The sequence below is a fragment of the Panthera leo genome, chromosome B2 (assembly GCF_018350215.1).
Source record: "Panthera leo isolate Ple1 chromosome B2, P.leo_Ple1_pat1.1, whole genome shotgun sequence".
Classification (NCBI taxonomy): domain Eukaryota; kingdom Metazoa; phylum Chordata; class Mammalia; order Carnivora; family Felidae; genus Panthera; species Panthera leo.
The window spans coordinates 135,259,474-135,272,585 of NC_056683.1; the positions used below are offsets into that span (position 1 = coordinate 135,259,474).

At 45.0% G+C, this 13,112-nt stretch overlaps 1 protein-coding gene across 2 annotated transcripts in view; it reads left to right on the plus strand.

Annotated features, from left to right (window-relative positions):
• Window positions 1–13,112, plus strand: part of MTHFD1L (methylenetetrahydrofolate dehydrogenase (NADP+ dependent) 1 like) — a 184,535-nt gene that overhangs the window by 107,716 nt on the left and 63,707 nt on the right. For both annotated transcript variants that reach the window (XM_042940077.1, XM_042940078.1), the window contains exons 22-24: window positions 6,101–6,142; window positions 6,943–7,043; window positions 7,596–7,773. In XM_042940077.1, coding sequence (XP_042796011.1) covers window positions 6,101–6,142; window positions 6,943–7,043; window positions 7,596–7,773 — 321 coding nt within the window. The remainder of the gene's footprint in view (window positions 1–6,100; window positions 6,143–6,942; window positions 7,044–7,595; window positions 7,774–13,112) is intronic.

The window sequence follows — 13,112 nt, forward strand, 5'->3', positions numbered from 1 at the left end:
AATCCCGTGTATACAGAGGTCACGTAATCATTATTATGTGGCAAGAACAAGTGACAGGTTTGCCATCGTGAAACACATCTGTGATGCGCATTGTGTGACCATTTTAGCAAGTCTTTGTCCCAAGAGAGGCTGACATTATCTATCTGCAGAGAGCCAGGTCTGAAGCCTGAGTCTTAGATCCAAACTCCCTTCTCTGTCCACCAGGCAGAGCTGAACATTAATGAAGGGTAAACAGGAATGCCAAATCCACTGGTAACACCAAACACTTACGTAGTCCATTTTAGCCCAAAGCTCCGTCATTAATTCAAATGCGAGATTGGCACAACATGTGTCATTAAGCAGTAGATGCTAAGGAATTCTCATTTGGCTCAAAACACCATTAATCACTACAGTGACTCCTTCACTTTAGATTCTGAATCTGTATACCAATTTCCGTTTTCAAAAAACAACTTCTACCTCCTATAATGTACATTTGAAATGCTCCCTCCCTGTTTTGCACCCTGGACATCATAAAATCAAAGGGCTTTAAGGCTGGAAAGGGCTTCAGGATTGTCTAAGTCTGGTTCAGTGTTTGTAAAGATGAAGTTACTGAGGTGCCAGAAGGATTCAGTGATTTGCTTGGTATCATCCTTCTAGTTAGGGGACTGATCAGACTCAAGGTCTCTTGAGTTTTAGTCTAGGGTTTTTCCACACTCTCGTATCTGTCCTGTAAAAATTGTGTACGCGACGTATCATCCTGTTTCAGTTCATCTTAATGTATGTGCTTGTTTTACAGTGGTGGCATTGTCCCCTAACCTTAATCTTTTTGTACCTCTTCTGCTCCCATCATGGCTCCATGCCGGTGAGGGTAACAGGGCTCAAGCCTAGTAGGCACAGATCCGGGTGGATGATGATTAAAGAAAAGGCTCGGGAAGCCTGGCGAAGCTTCATATCCCCCTCCTGAGGCTCCAGAAGAGCCTTCTGCATCATGTTGTTTTATGAACGTCTATATATGCATCTCCCTTCTCAACTGTGAATCCCTTGAGATTAGGGACTATGTCTCACTAGTTTACGTATCCCTAATGCCTGGCATAATCTGCATCCAGGAAATGTTTTCAGCAACTGAATAATAAATGAGCTTTCATTTCCTTAATCCTATACTCTCTATTATCCATGTCAGTGTCTTTCCTTCTTATTTGAAACAACTCTGTGGTAATGTTTTTGAGCCATTATAATTTCTACTTCCTTTGGATATCATTATACAAATAACCATGGCGGCCTCTTATGTTTATTCAGCTTGTTTTTTTTCCATAATTTGTGCAGTGGAAAATCCTGTGACCCTCGAACTTGCCCGTTTTAGCCCCAATTATTTAAAATTCATATCCTGTCTTCCAAAGTGCTGACCATTCTGGTGCAATTCACCGTATAGTATTTTTAGTATAATGTTTTTATGCTTACGGACCTAGATATCCCTTTGGAATGAATTCTTTAAACATATTGTATTAAGAAGTAATACAACGTGTATTTACATAAAGAGAGATTGATTATAAGGAACTGGCTCACATATCTATGGAGGCTGGCAATCCAAAATCTACATGGTGATTCAACAGGCTGCAGACTCAGGAGGGCTGGTGTCGCAGGTCCAGACGTATTCTGAAGGCGGTCTGCTGGAGAATTTTTCTACCACGGAATCTTTTTGTTCTATTAGGGCCTTTAGCTGATGAGATACAGCCTACCCACGTGGCACGACGCCTTGTTGGGGGTTCGGGGGAATCTGCTTTACTCAGAGTCCAAAACACCCCACAGGAACATTCAGGATAACGTTCGACCAAGTATCTGAACACCCTGTACCTCAAGCTGACGCCTGAAATGAACCAACACGTCCGTTGCTACTGATTTTCATATACGGTGCAATCACCAGATCCAATTTCCCTTTTTTTTTTTTTGTATGAATAACCAGTTGGCCTAGTACTGTTTATTTAAACAGTCCCTCCTTTCTTATCATTCAAGCCTACTTTGTGATAAATTGGTTCTCCATACAGGTGTAGGTCTTTTTCTGGGATGTCTCCTCCGTTCTGCTGGTCTATTTACCTATAATTGCGCCTGTGCTGCACAGATGGCCATTGTGGCAAACTCCTCCAGGCTGTTCTATCTCTTCATGCATACCTGGCCTGGGATCGGTCCTTTTCACTTCCAGATGTATTTTAGAAATAGCTCATAAAGTTGCATCAAGAATCTTTTTAGGATTTTCATTAGAATAGCATCAGTTATATCAGGAGATTAGCGATATCTGACAAGTTCCCATCCAAGCTACTTCTGTTGGTTTAGGTCTTTTTAAGTGTCTTTTAATAACAATTTACAGTTTATTCCACAAAGGGCTTCTCTTTCTTTTTGTGCATTTGTTACTGTGTACTTTATATTTTCGTTTAACACACCCCTCCCAGATTCTTTTATGTTGCTTTTACACCCAGCGCCCTTTCTAAATCCTCTTTTTTTAAAAGTAAGGTACAATGGACATATAACCGTATATTCGTTATAGGCGTAAAACAGAACGATTGGACGTGTGCATGCGTCACAAATGGATCACAAGTCTAGTTAACAGCTGTCGCCATGCACAGGTACAAAAAGTTTCTTGCACAGAGGGCTCTTAAGCTCCAGCCACTTTCAAGCATGCAATACAGTATTCTTAACCATGGTCACCATGCTGTCCAGCCGTCTCTGTGACTTTAAAATTGTCTTACTAGTTGGCCTTGTTTACCTGTAGATGCTTTAGAGTTCTGTGTGGGCACGCGTAACTGAAAATAATGACAGTTCTGTTTCTTCCTTTCTAATCTTTATCCTTTTTTTCTTATCACACTAAGCAGGTCTTTGTGGTTGCAACGCAGTATTAAATAGGAGTGGCATCCTTTTCTTATTCCTCATCTGAAATAGAACACGTTTAATATGTCATCATTAACTGTGATGTTTCTATAGATTGGTAGTATATTATTCTTATCAAACTAAGGAAATTGACTTCTGTTCCTAGTTTGCCAAGTTTTTATTCTAAAGAAATGTTCAGGGGCGCCTGGGTGGCGCAGTCGGTTAAGCGTCCGACTTCAGCCAGGTCACGATCTCGCGGTCCGTGAGTTCGAGCCCCGCGTCAGGCTCTGGGCTGATGGCTCGGAGCCTGGAGCCTGTTTCCGATTCTGTGTCTCCCTCTCTCTCTGCCCCTCCCCCGTTCATGCTCTGTCTCTCTCTGTCCCAAAAATAAATAAAAAACGTTGAAAAAAAAAATTAAAAAAAAAAAAAAAAGAAATGTTCAATAATTCTCTTCGCCCTTTGAGGTGATACGGCTTTTCGCTTTGATCTATTAATATTACAAATTATATTGCTTCACTTTCAAACATGAAGTGAACCTACTTTCCTAGAATAAATCTAACTTGGGAATATATTATCTTTCTCATGAACAACTGAATTTTGCGTATCGGTTTCCCAATATTTTAAGTAGGATCTTTGCATCCATATTTTTGAGTGAGATGTCAGCCATGTAAACTAAATTGAGTAGGATTCCTTCTGTTTTATGTACTTTATAAGGGATCCTATAACATTAGAATAATCTGTTTACACAAAGATGGCGAGAATTCACCGGTAACAATGTACAGGCTTGTGGCTTATCGGTGAGGGGTAGATTTTTAACTACAGATTTAATTTTTTAAATGACTACAACATCTTAGACTTCTCTTAAGGGAGTTCTAGTAAACATTATACGTGTGTGAATTCCCCTCTGTTTTCAAGTGTGTTGGTATAAAGTTGGTCATGGTATATTATTAATTCTGTCTCCAGCTGTGTAGTTATAATATATTTTCATTCCTTTTTTTAAAAAAAAAAAAGTCTTACCAGAGTGCCATCAATTTTGTTAGTCTGTTGTTTTGTTAATCCTCTGTACTTTTTTTTTTAATTTTTCTTCAATGTTTATTTTTGAGAGAAAGAGAGAGAGAGAGAGAGAGTGTGTGTGTGTGTGTGTGTGTGTGTGTGTATTAGTGGGGGAGAGAAAGAGAGAGGGAAACAGAATCTGAGGCAAACTCCAGGCTCTGAGCTGACAGCACAGAGCCCGACGCAGGGCTGAAACCCACAGTCCGTGAGATTGTAACCTGAGCCAAAGTTGGAAGCTTAACTGACTTAGCCACCCAGGTGCTCCTATCCTCTCTACTTTTTGACATGTGTGTACATCCCATTCTTCCTGTGCTTAATAATTGATTCCACAGAACTTTTTATGTCCGGAGGCTCAACAATACTTCACATTCTTTTTTTTTAATCTAGCATTTTAGTTGTTCCCGTTGAAAGATTCCCTCCGTGTTTCATTCCTTGCTACTGCTGGAAAACCCATCTGAAAATCCTTTATTAGGTTCCCACACACCAACAGAAAACAATCTGTCACAGAGGTAACTTGTTTTCAAAGGACTTTTAATATTCTCAAGGCGTCTTCCATGAGAGGGGAGTAAGTCATCCGCCCTCAGTGAATCAAAATACGTTCTAGAAGCAGGCTCTAGGCAGAAACAATGTGGAAAGGTACTAAATTGGGTTTTCAGAACCCTGTTGTATTCAAGTCCCCGTTCTACCTCTTGCTTGCTATGTAATCTTGGGCAAGACACCTTGTCTTCTCTTAACTTCAGTTTCCTCGTCTTTAACCTGCCCTGGCCACCCTATATGTTGTCGTGAGAAACTAGGCCAAAAGAAAAAAAGAGAGAGAGAGAGAGAAGTGATGGCAATCACTTCAACATTATTTAGAATTTATTGGGAAAGATGGTACACTTTGTATAAGTCAGGTTTTACTCAAATTATAAGTTCCATTTTATGCTAGGATAATGGGCACCAGTAAGAAAGTTCTCACTATTGGCTCAAATTAGAATCAGCTGAGAGGCACCTGTGTGGCTCAGTCGGTTAAGCATCTGACTCTTGATTTCAGCTCAGGTCATGATCTCGCAGTTTGTGAGTTTGAGCCCCGAATCGGGCTCTGTGCTGATGGTGCAGAGCCTGCTTGGGATTTTCTCTCTCTCTCTGCCTCTCTCAGCCCCTTCCCTCCTTGCGATCTCTCCCTGTCTCTCTCTCTCTCTCTCTCTCTCTCTCAAAATAAATAAACTTTAAAAAAGAATCAGCTAAGGACTTTTTATTTTTATTTATTTACTTTTAATATGTTTTTTATTGAGAGAGAGAATGAGTGGGGGAGGGGCAGAGAGCAAGGAAGAGAAAATCCCAAGTGGGGGGTGGGGCTCAATCTGACTCATAAGACCATGACCTGAGCCAAAATCAGGAGTCGGACGCGTAACCAACTGAGCCACCCAAGCACCCCCAGCTGAGGAATTTTTAAATATTACTGATTCTGGGTCCCACTCCCAGATACCCTGGTTTGATCAGTGTGGTTGAAGCCCAAGCGTCAGTGTGCTTTTAAATGCACCTTTCCAAAAAAGGGACCATGATTTGTTTCTCTTTTGACTCTCTACCAGAGTAAGCTTTTTTTTTTTTTTTTAACAAAAAAAGGGACAGTATAAAGTGGTCAGATTCCCAGTGACAATAAATAAACTTTCCTCACTTCAGTGTTTAGTGCAATGCCAATTAACGGCCTTTTCTGTAAAAGAAGATAAGAAAAACAAGCCCCCACATTTGTAAATACAATGGGAAGTTGTTCGTTGCCAAGCCACTTACCCTTTTTAAATACGCTCAAGGTTTTTCAGTGTATTTGGGCTTTTCAAATGTGCCCGGCCTGCTGGGCACCGTTGAGTAAAAGGCATTTGCTCTAACCTAAGAATTCCCTGCTGCTTTAACCATACCCTTTTGGATATATTTGGATTCAACGGAAGTGGGTACAGGAGACGGCAAAGAAGTAGGCTTTCTTGTCTACCCGGTGGTAACCGTGTGCCCAGGATTGAGGTGGGTGCTGTGTGCAGGCCAGAGGGATGGTGGGAGAAGGGAGGTCCTTAAGCCCCTACAGAAACCAGTGCTGTAATCCAGTATGGCTTATTCAGATGCATTTTCCATAAAGCTACTAGAAATTCAACCTATGCGGCTACTCTTAAATGCAACAAGTATCAACACTAAGCATTTCAATGGATTTTTTCTTAATTTTTGCCTTTTCTTGTCTCAGGTAACTGCTGGTGTCCCGCTTAAGAAAGAATATACAGAGGAGGTAAGAGCAGGTGTTTTGAAGGCTTATGTGAAGAACCATTCAAACCCATGGGCCAGCAGCTGAATCTCAATCAGTGAATGAGCCCTCCACCAGTGGCCTCTTGGAAAACTGCTTTTCTAATAATCCGGGAGAAGATGGGTGGGGGCAAGGGATAAAATCCGTTGAGTTAACTCTTCATTCTTAAGATGTGATGGATGCAGGCTTCACGAATGCACTGTTCCCTACCCTCTGGGCAGCCATCATAGCCAGAGCTCAGTCTCCAGCACAGAAACAAATCTGAAGCTTATACCCATGTATTCTTTCGGTGTGGAAAAAACTGACTTGTGGAGCGTATGCGTTTGGTTTTATCACTTGCTTGAGTCACTTGACTCTTGGGTAAATTAGACTTTGATTCACTGGCAACAGTACCTCTTAGCTCCTACAGGTGGCACCAGGGATTCGAGCCGGCAACGGCCAGACAGCACTCCTCACCCTCCCGGGGCCTTGTGCCCTCTTGTCTACCAACCTGCAGGGTACATTGCTTTTGCCCTGGCCACCAGTCAGCAGAAGAAATAGCCGCCCGGCTCCAGACCCAGATACGCCATTGGGCCCAGAATGATTTCAGAAATTATTTTGGAAATGAGCCTCCTCTTTCTGTAGCCACCTTTTCTTGGGGGAGAAACTGTTTTGTGGTCTTATTTAATAGCTCCTAGGACAGTCAAGGGAGCAAGATGGGAGCGAAACCTGCCAGAGTGGACTCTCGCCAGTTTGGTTTGGCAGCTTTGGTGGGAGGCGTACATGGGGGTCTGGTCTTCTTCCAGAACATCCAGCTGGTGGCAGACGGCTGCTGTAACCTTCAGAAGCAGATTCAGATTGCTCAGCTCTTTGGGGTCCCCGTTGTCGTGGCTCTGAATGTCTTCAAGTAAGTGAAGTCCCCCCTGCTTTAAACGTGCTCGTCTTGCGGGCCACCCTGTGAAGTCTGTTTGTGTCTTGAGGGGTGTTTGTGATCTTTCTCTGCTTTGTCAAGAACTATCTAGAAATACTCTGCTCCTTCTGTTTGGTGGGCTTGGTTTGGGTTGGTTTCATTTTAACAGAAGTTTCTCAAATGTTTATAGGAAATGAAATCTATATAGTGAGTTAACATTTCCTTGGCTTCTTCTTCTTTTTTTTTTTTTTAAATTCCACCCAGCATTTCTGTCCGAAAGACCGTGGATGATCAAAGGGTTACGTTATGGAATTTTCTCAATAAAACCCTTAACAACTTGAAATATTTGAGTCCTGTTAGAGAGGTTTCTTTTTTTTTTCCCCCAGCGCTTTTCTTTAAGTCTGATTTATTTAAACACAACGTAACCACTTTTGATGTTGAAAATATATTCAGTGTTAGAGAGCAAAGTTCTGTATAAACGGTTAGTCTTTCTTTAAAAACATCCCTAAATGAATACAGATGCAAAACCACAAACGTTTTCATCACCAGGACCGACACCCGCGCGGAGATTGACTTGGTGTGTGAGCTGGCGAAGCGGGCCGGCGCCTTTGATGCGGTCCCCTGCTATCACTGGTCGGTCGGCGGGAAAGGGTCGATAGACCTGGCTCGGGCTGTGAGAGAAGCTGCAGGTCAAGGAAGCCGTTTCCGATTCCTCTACGACCTCCAGGTAAGCTCGGCGAAGGTGCCGCCTCTGGCACCTCCACTGTGGGTCAGGCTGGTGCTTTGGGGAACAGGGTTCGACACCGAACACGTTCAGGGCTGGCTCTCCTGAGCAGCTTCTTCTTTTTTTTTTTAATCTTTATTTTTGAGAGAGAGAGAGAGAGAGACTAGAAGAGGGGCAGAGAGAGAGGGAGACACCGAATCCGAAGCAGGCTCCAGGCTCCGAGCTGTCAGCACAGAGCCCGCCACAGAATTCGAACTCACGAACCGCGAGATCATGACCTGAGCCGAAGTCGGATGCTTAACCGGCTGAGCCGCCCAGGCACCCCTCTCCTGAGCAACTTCTGAAGGCTTGTGAAATTGTGTATTTTCCTCATCCATTTCTGCGATCGCTCTCGTCCCTCATTGTGGTTTCTTGGAGCCATGTGTGTGCTGGCAGATGAAAATATTTTTAGTTGTTGGATAACGCACATAACATTTACTGTCTCTTAGCATGTTGGCGTGTACCATTCAGTGGTGTTGAGTACATGCACATTGCTGTGCAAACACCATCCGTCTCCAGGGCTCTTTTCATCTTGCAGCACGTAAACTCTGCACCCATGAAACCCCAGCTCCCCATTGCCGCACCCCCTCTACCCCTGCTAACCACCCTCCTACTTTCTGTCTCTGGGTCTGACCGGTCTGCATATCTTTCATATGAAACCATCCAGGTCTTGTCTTTTTCGTGACGGGCTTATTCACCGTCTCCGTCCTTTCAAGCTTCTGGAAGGACTGCCACAGACTGGGTGGCTGATGAACAACACAAGTTTATTGCTGGGACGTCCAAGATCAAGGCTCGGGCCGGTGTCCGGTGAGGGCCAGCTTCCTGTGTCATACACGGCCGTCTTCTCCCTGTATCCTCACGTAGTGGAAGAGAAGTGGGATCTCTCTGGAGTCATGAGGGCTCCAGTCTTGTGACCTCATTGCCCCCAAAACCCCACTTCCTAATTCCATCAACATAGTCAACCCCAGTGTCCCCGTGTCCTAACACTTATCACTTTGGGGATTAGACTTCATATGAATGAATGGTGGGGGTGGGGAGGATGCAGACATTTGGTTGGTATCATTTGCTCAGAATAACGTCAGGATTCATCCATGTTCCACACACGTCACGTGTCAGGATTTCCTTCCTTCCATCGCATGTCGTACATGTCGCATTTAGTCCATTCATTCGTCTGTCGGTGGCCATTTTCGCCAGTTGCACTACTTAGCTCTTATAAACCATGCTGCTATGAATATGTGTATAAAAATAATCTCTTTAAGATTCTGCTTTCAATGCTTTGGGGTATACACCCAGCGCTGGAGTTGCCGGATCGTCTCCTATATTTTTAAGCAGCTGGATAATTAGCCTCCAGCCAGAAAATCTGAACTTCCTGGGATCTCACTGTTCTCAGTTCATCTCGGCACCCACCTGCACATCCCTATCCCGGACGCTGTGGCTTCGGCTCCGGCTACCGATCTGTCCTGGTTGGTAGCCCAGGGTTGCCAGAGTGCTCAGCCTTTATGCTGGATGCTTCTCCTCCCATTCCTTCAGTCCCTCGCTCGCTCTCTCGATCCCTCAGGCATCACAAGCGGTAACATCTCTGTCCAGTTCAGATGCACAAACTCACAGCATAAGTGAAGAGAGGGCATAGCAGCACTGTCTCTATGGCCAGAGTTATGTCCTACGAGGGCACGATGTTCACCTTACTGCCAAGTCTCCTGCTAGTAAGAGGAAGGAAGGCTTTTTCTGTGCCCGGCATCTGGGCCCCTTGTGCATGTAACTGCTTTAGTCTCGACATCCCTGTTGGATGGGAATTGGTGATATCCCCCCATTTTATACATACGGAAACTAAAGTACAAGGAAATTAAATAAGTACCCAGTGTCCCCTGTCCCGAAAGAGGCAGAGCTGGGAGAGTATCAAGAATGATGGAGGTAACCGTCCTGCTCTGTCCTTCAGAACGCAGTACTGTGTTCAAAAGTAGGGGTGAGGGGCACCTGGGTGGCTCAGTCGGTTAGGCATCCGACTTCGGCTCAGGTCATGATCTCACGGTTTGTGGGTTGGAGCCCCGCGTCGGGCTCTGTGCTGACAGCTCGGAGCCTGGAGCCTGCTTCGGATTCTGTGTCTCCCGCTCTCTCTGTCCCTCCCCAGCTCACGCTCTGTCTCTCTCTATCAAAAATAAATAAATGTAAAAAAAAAAAAAAAGTAGAGGTGAGGGTGGGGAACTACTCCTTCAAGGAGTGGCCCGCCTGCAGAAGAAGAATGGCAGTGACAGACACAGGATCCGTGGACGTTGTGGCCACTCCGTAAGTGTACCCGAACGGAAGGATTTCAGGAATGAATTGGGAAGGTTAGCCCACGGAAGGTTTGTCAGTTCGAAGGCCATGCTGTGAGTGAGAGCCAAGCCTGCTCTGGGTTACAGAGGTGGCGGAGATCAGTACGCCCCCGTTCCACATGAAGAAAACGGGTGGAACTTCAAGACGTGAGTTCTCTCACCCTGGAGATGCGAAGCGAAGCTAGATGCGGCCGTGCAGTGGGCCCGCTGAGGGAGTTCAAGCCAACTCAGTGGGGGCCGGCCCATGTGCCCTGTGCTCCTTCCTGTGCCCCGCTGCCCGGGTGAGCCCGCCGGCTTGTCCGTCACACCTCGCACGGCCCTGGGCCCTCTTACACAAACCACTGTCAGGGACCCCACTCTCCCTGGCCTGCCCTAGGAGCCTCAGACCATTGCCATCTGATCTGGAACGTCCCCGCTCTGAGCGCCAAAGGCAGTTTTTGAAAGAACGATTTCACCAAGTAGGACTGTGTTCAAGGAAGCCATCCCAAGTGAAAAGAAGGTGGGCAAAGAGAAGAAACGTTTCTGCGTTCCAGTCTCGCATACACGCACTAACCCAAAGACGAACCCCTTTCCTTTCCGATACTTTCTTTTTTTTTTTTTTTCCTGAATCCCATTCTTCAGGGAGATAATGCTGTTAAAATGTCTGCCTCCCTGTAAATAGGGGGAAAATTTATAATAACATGGACTAAAGTCCTGCGTTTGATAGGATTCTTGCCTCCTTTGCCAACACACTCTTCTCCCTTTTCTTAGAACCCAGAAATTAGATTTGGATTGCATAATTATTTATTAGATAGCCAGCATCTCTGCGGATTGCTGTATAACGTCAAGAGTGATTGCTGCTTCTGGCTCACTCCTGCCTCCCTAATAGCTAGCTGCATTCCCCTCACTGGCAAGATGATTCTAGATCATCGAAGACCATTTACAGTCTTGTCTAGAAATCGGAATTCCGTGGTTCAGTCGTTAACGCAGCTCAAACTTTTCTCACCTCGTCCTCAATTCTCACGTATCGTGCTGGTGAACCTACACAGACTAAGTAATGGTTCTCTTGAAACTCTTCATTCCCTTTCTTTTCCACCCCCCAACGACTAACCCGTTAGTGCTTGGCAGCTTAATAGGTGTGGGATTGCCCTACAGGAAAACAGAAGTGATGAAATCCTTTTGGATAAATCAGCCTCCTACTGCCTTTGCCTCTCAGCGCAAACCAGGCTTCTGTGTGCCTTTTGCCGTCCACCAAGAATGCATTCCTCACGGGGTCGATGGTGTCTTGTTTCCTGCTCCACCTCCGCCCCAGTCTAGCATTAAAAAAGAAAGTCACCTGGGCGCCTGGGTGGCTCAGTCGGTTAAGTGTCCGACTTCAGCTCAGGTCACGATCTCACGCTCCGTGAGTTCGAGCCCCGCGTCGGGCTCTGGGCTGATGGCTCAGAGCCTGGAGCCTGCTTCCGATTCTGTGTCTCCCTCTCTCTCTGCCTCTCCCCCGTTCATGCTCTCTCTCTGTCTCAAAAATAAAACATTAAAAATTAAAAAAAAAAAAAAAAAAAAGAAAGTCACCTGAGATCGTTCGGAGGCATTTGACATAGAGTAGGAGCACAGGACATGATCGCTTTTGTGTGGGGAGTAGGAATCATCTCAAAAGCCCTTGGGGTAATCACATCTTACAACCCTTTGGGATAATCATGGTCCACGTTATGTCCCCCAGAAGTCATCTTTCTGGAACTTTCCCTCTTGTATCATGACTTTTGACAGTTCTGTCTTTACAGTTGACCGATACGATATCTCCATACCTGCAAGCACACAGGAAAATAGTATAGCAGAAAGAAAAATGAGTCTGTATTTACACTTTGTTAGCTATCAGAGCCCTATTCCATACATCATTCGAGTACATCTCAGCCAGTGCCGGGGGGGGGGGTGTGTGGGACCAACTCTGCATTTTTAAAATGTTTGGGTTTTTTTTTTGTTTGTTTTGTGTTGTTTTGTTTTTGAGAAAGAGAGCAAGTGGGGGAGGGACAGCAAGCTGACAGAGGGCTGTCAGCACAGAGCCCAATGCGGGGCTTGAACTCATGAACCATGAATTCATGACCTGAGCCAAAACCAAGAGTCGGAAGCTTAGCCAAATGAGCCACCCAGGCGTCCCCCAACTCTGCATTTTACATGCAGAAGCAGACGCTCCGAGAAGGTGACGGACTTGTGCCATAACGGATGGACGCTTGACAGAAGGAGAAGCATTATAGTCCAAAGGAGAAAGCTTTGGGGTCATGCAGAATTGAGTTTAAATCTTGCCTGGGCCTCCTACGGTCGATAAAATTTGAGCAAGTTAACTCCTCTCTCCGAGCCTCAGCTTCTTTATCTATAAAATAGCGTCTGATACTGACACCAACTTCACCACTTGGCTGTGAGGACAAAATCAGACTCTCAGTGTTGTGTGTTAACTCAGGAGTTAAGGTTGAAAACCCTCTTCGTATCCTTCCTCTGACCTTGCAAACATTTCGAGGTGCGGCCTTGACGGCAAGAGAGGATAGTGTTTGTTTTTATTAAAGGGTCTTTCCTGTGCTTTGTGCGAAGCCAGTCTCTTGATCGCAGCGGGGGCTGGATGGAGGGAGATCAAAACAGACCGGGAAGACTCGGCCCAGGCAGCCAGCATCCCCGATTTCTGAACTACTACACTTTCTGTTTGTCCAGGAGGGTTTGCTCTCCTGCTGGTCCGTTTAAGGCGGGGCGGCCGGGTTGGGGGGGGGGGGGGGAGTTAATTTGGTTATTGAGGAATCATTTTCTATTCCTTAATGATTCAAATTTGAACATGTGTCAGTTATTAGGGTGGTTTGTGAGCCTCAAGTTTGAAATACATAAAGATAAGTATAAACACACATACATGTGTATATAGTTTTTAAATTGGTAGAAAAAAAATATACGTCGTATGAAATTTCCCCTTTTAACCATTTTTAAATGTACAGTTCTGGGGCCTTAAGTGCATGTCACATTCTATGTGTAGTTATA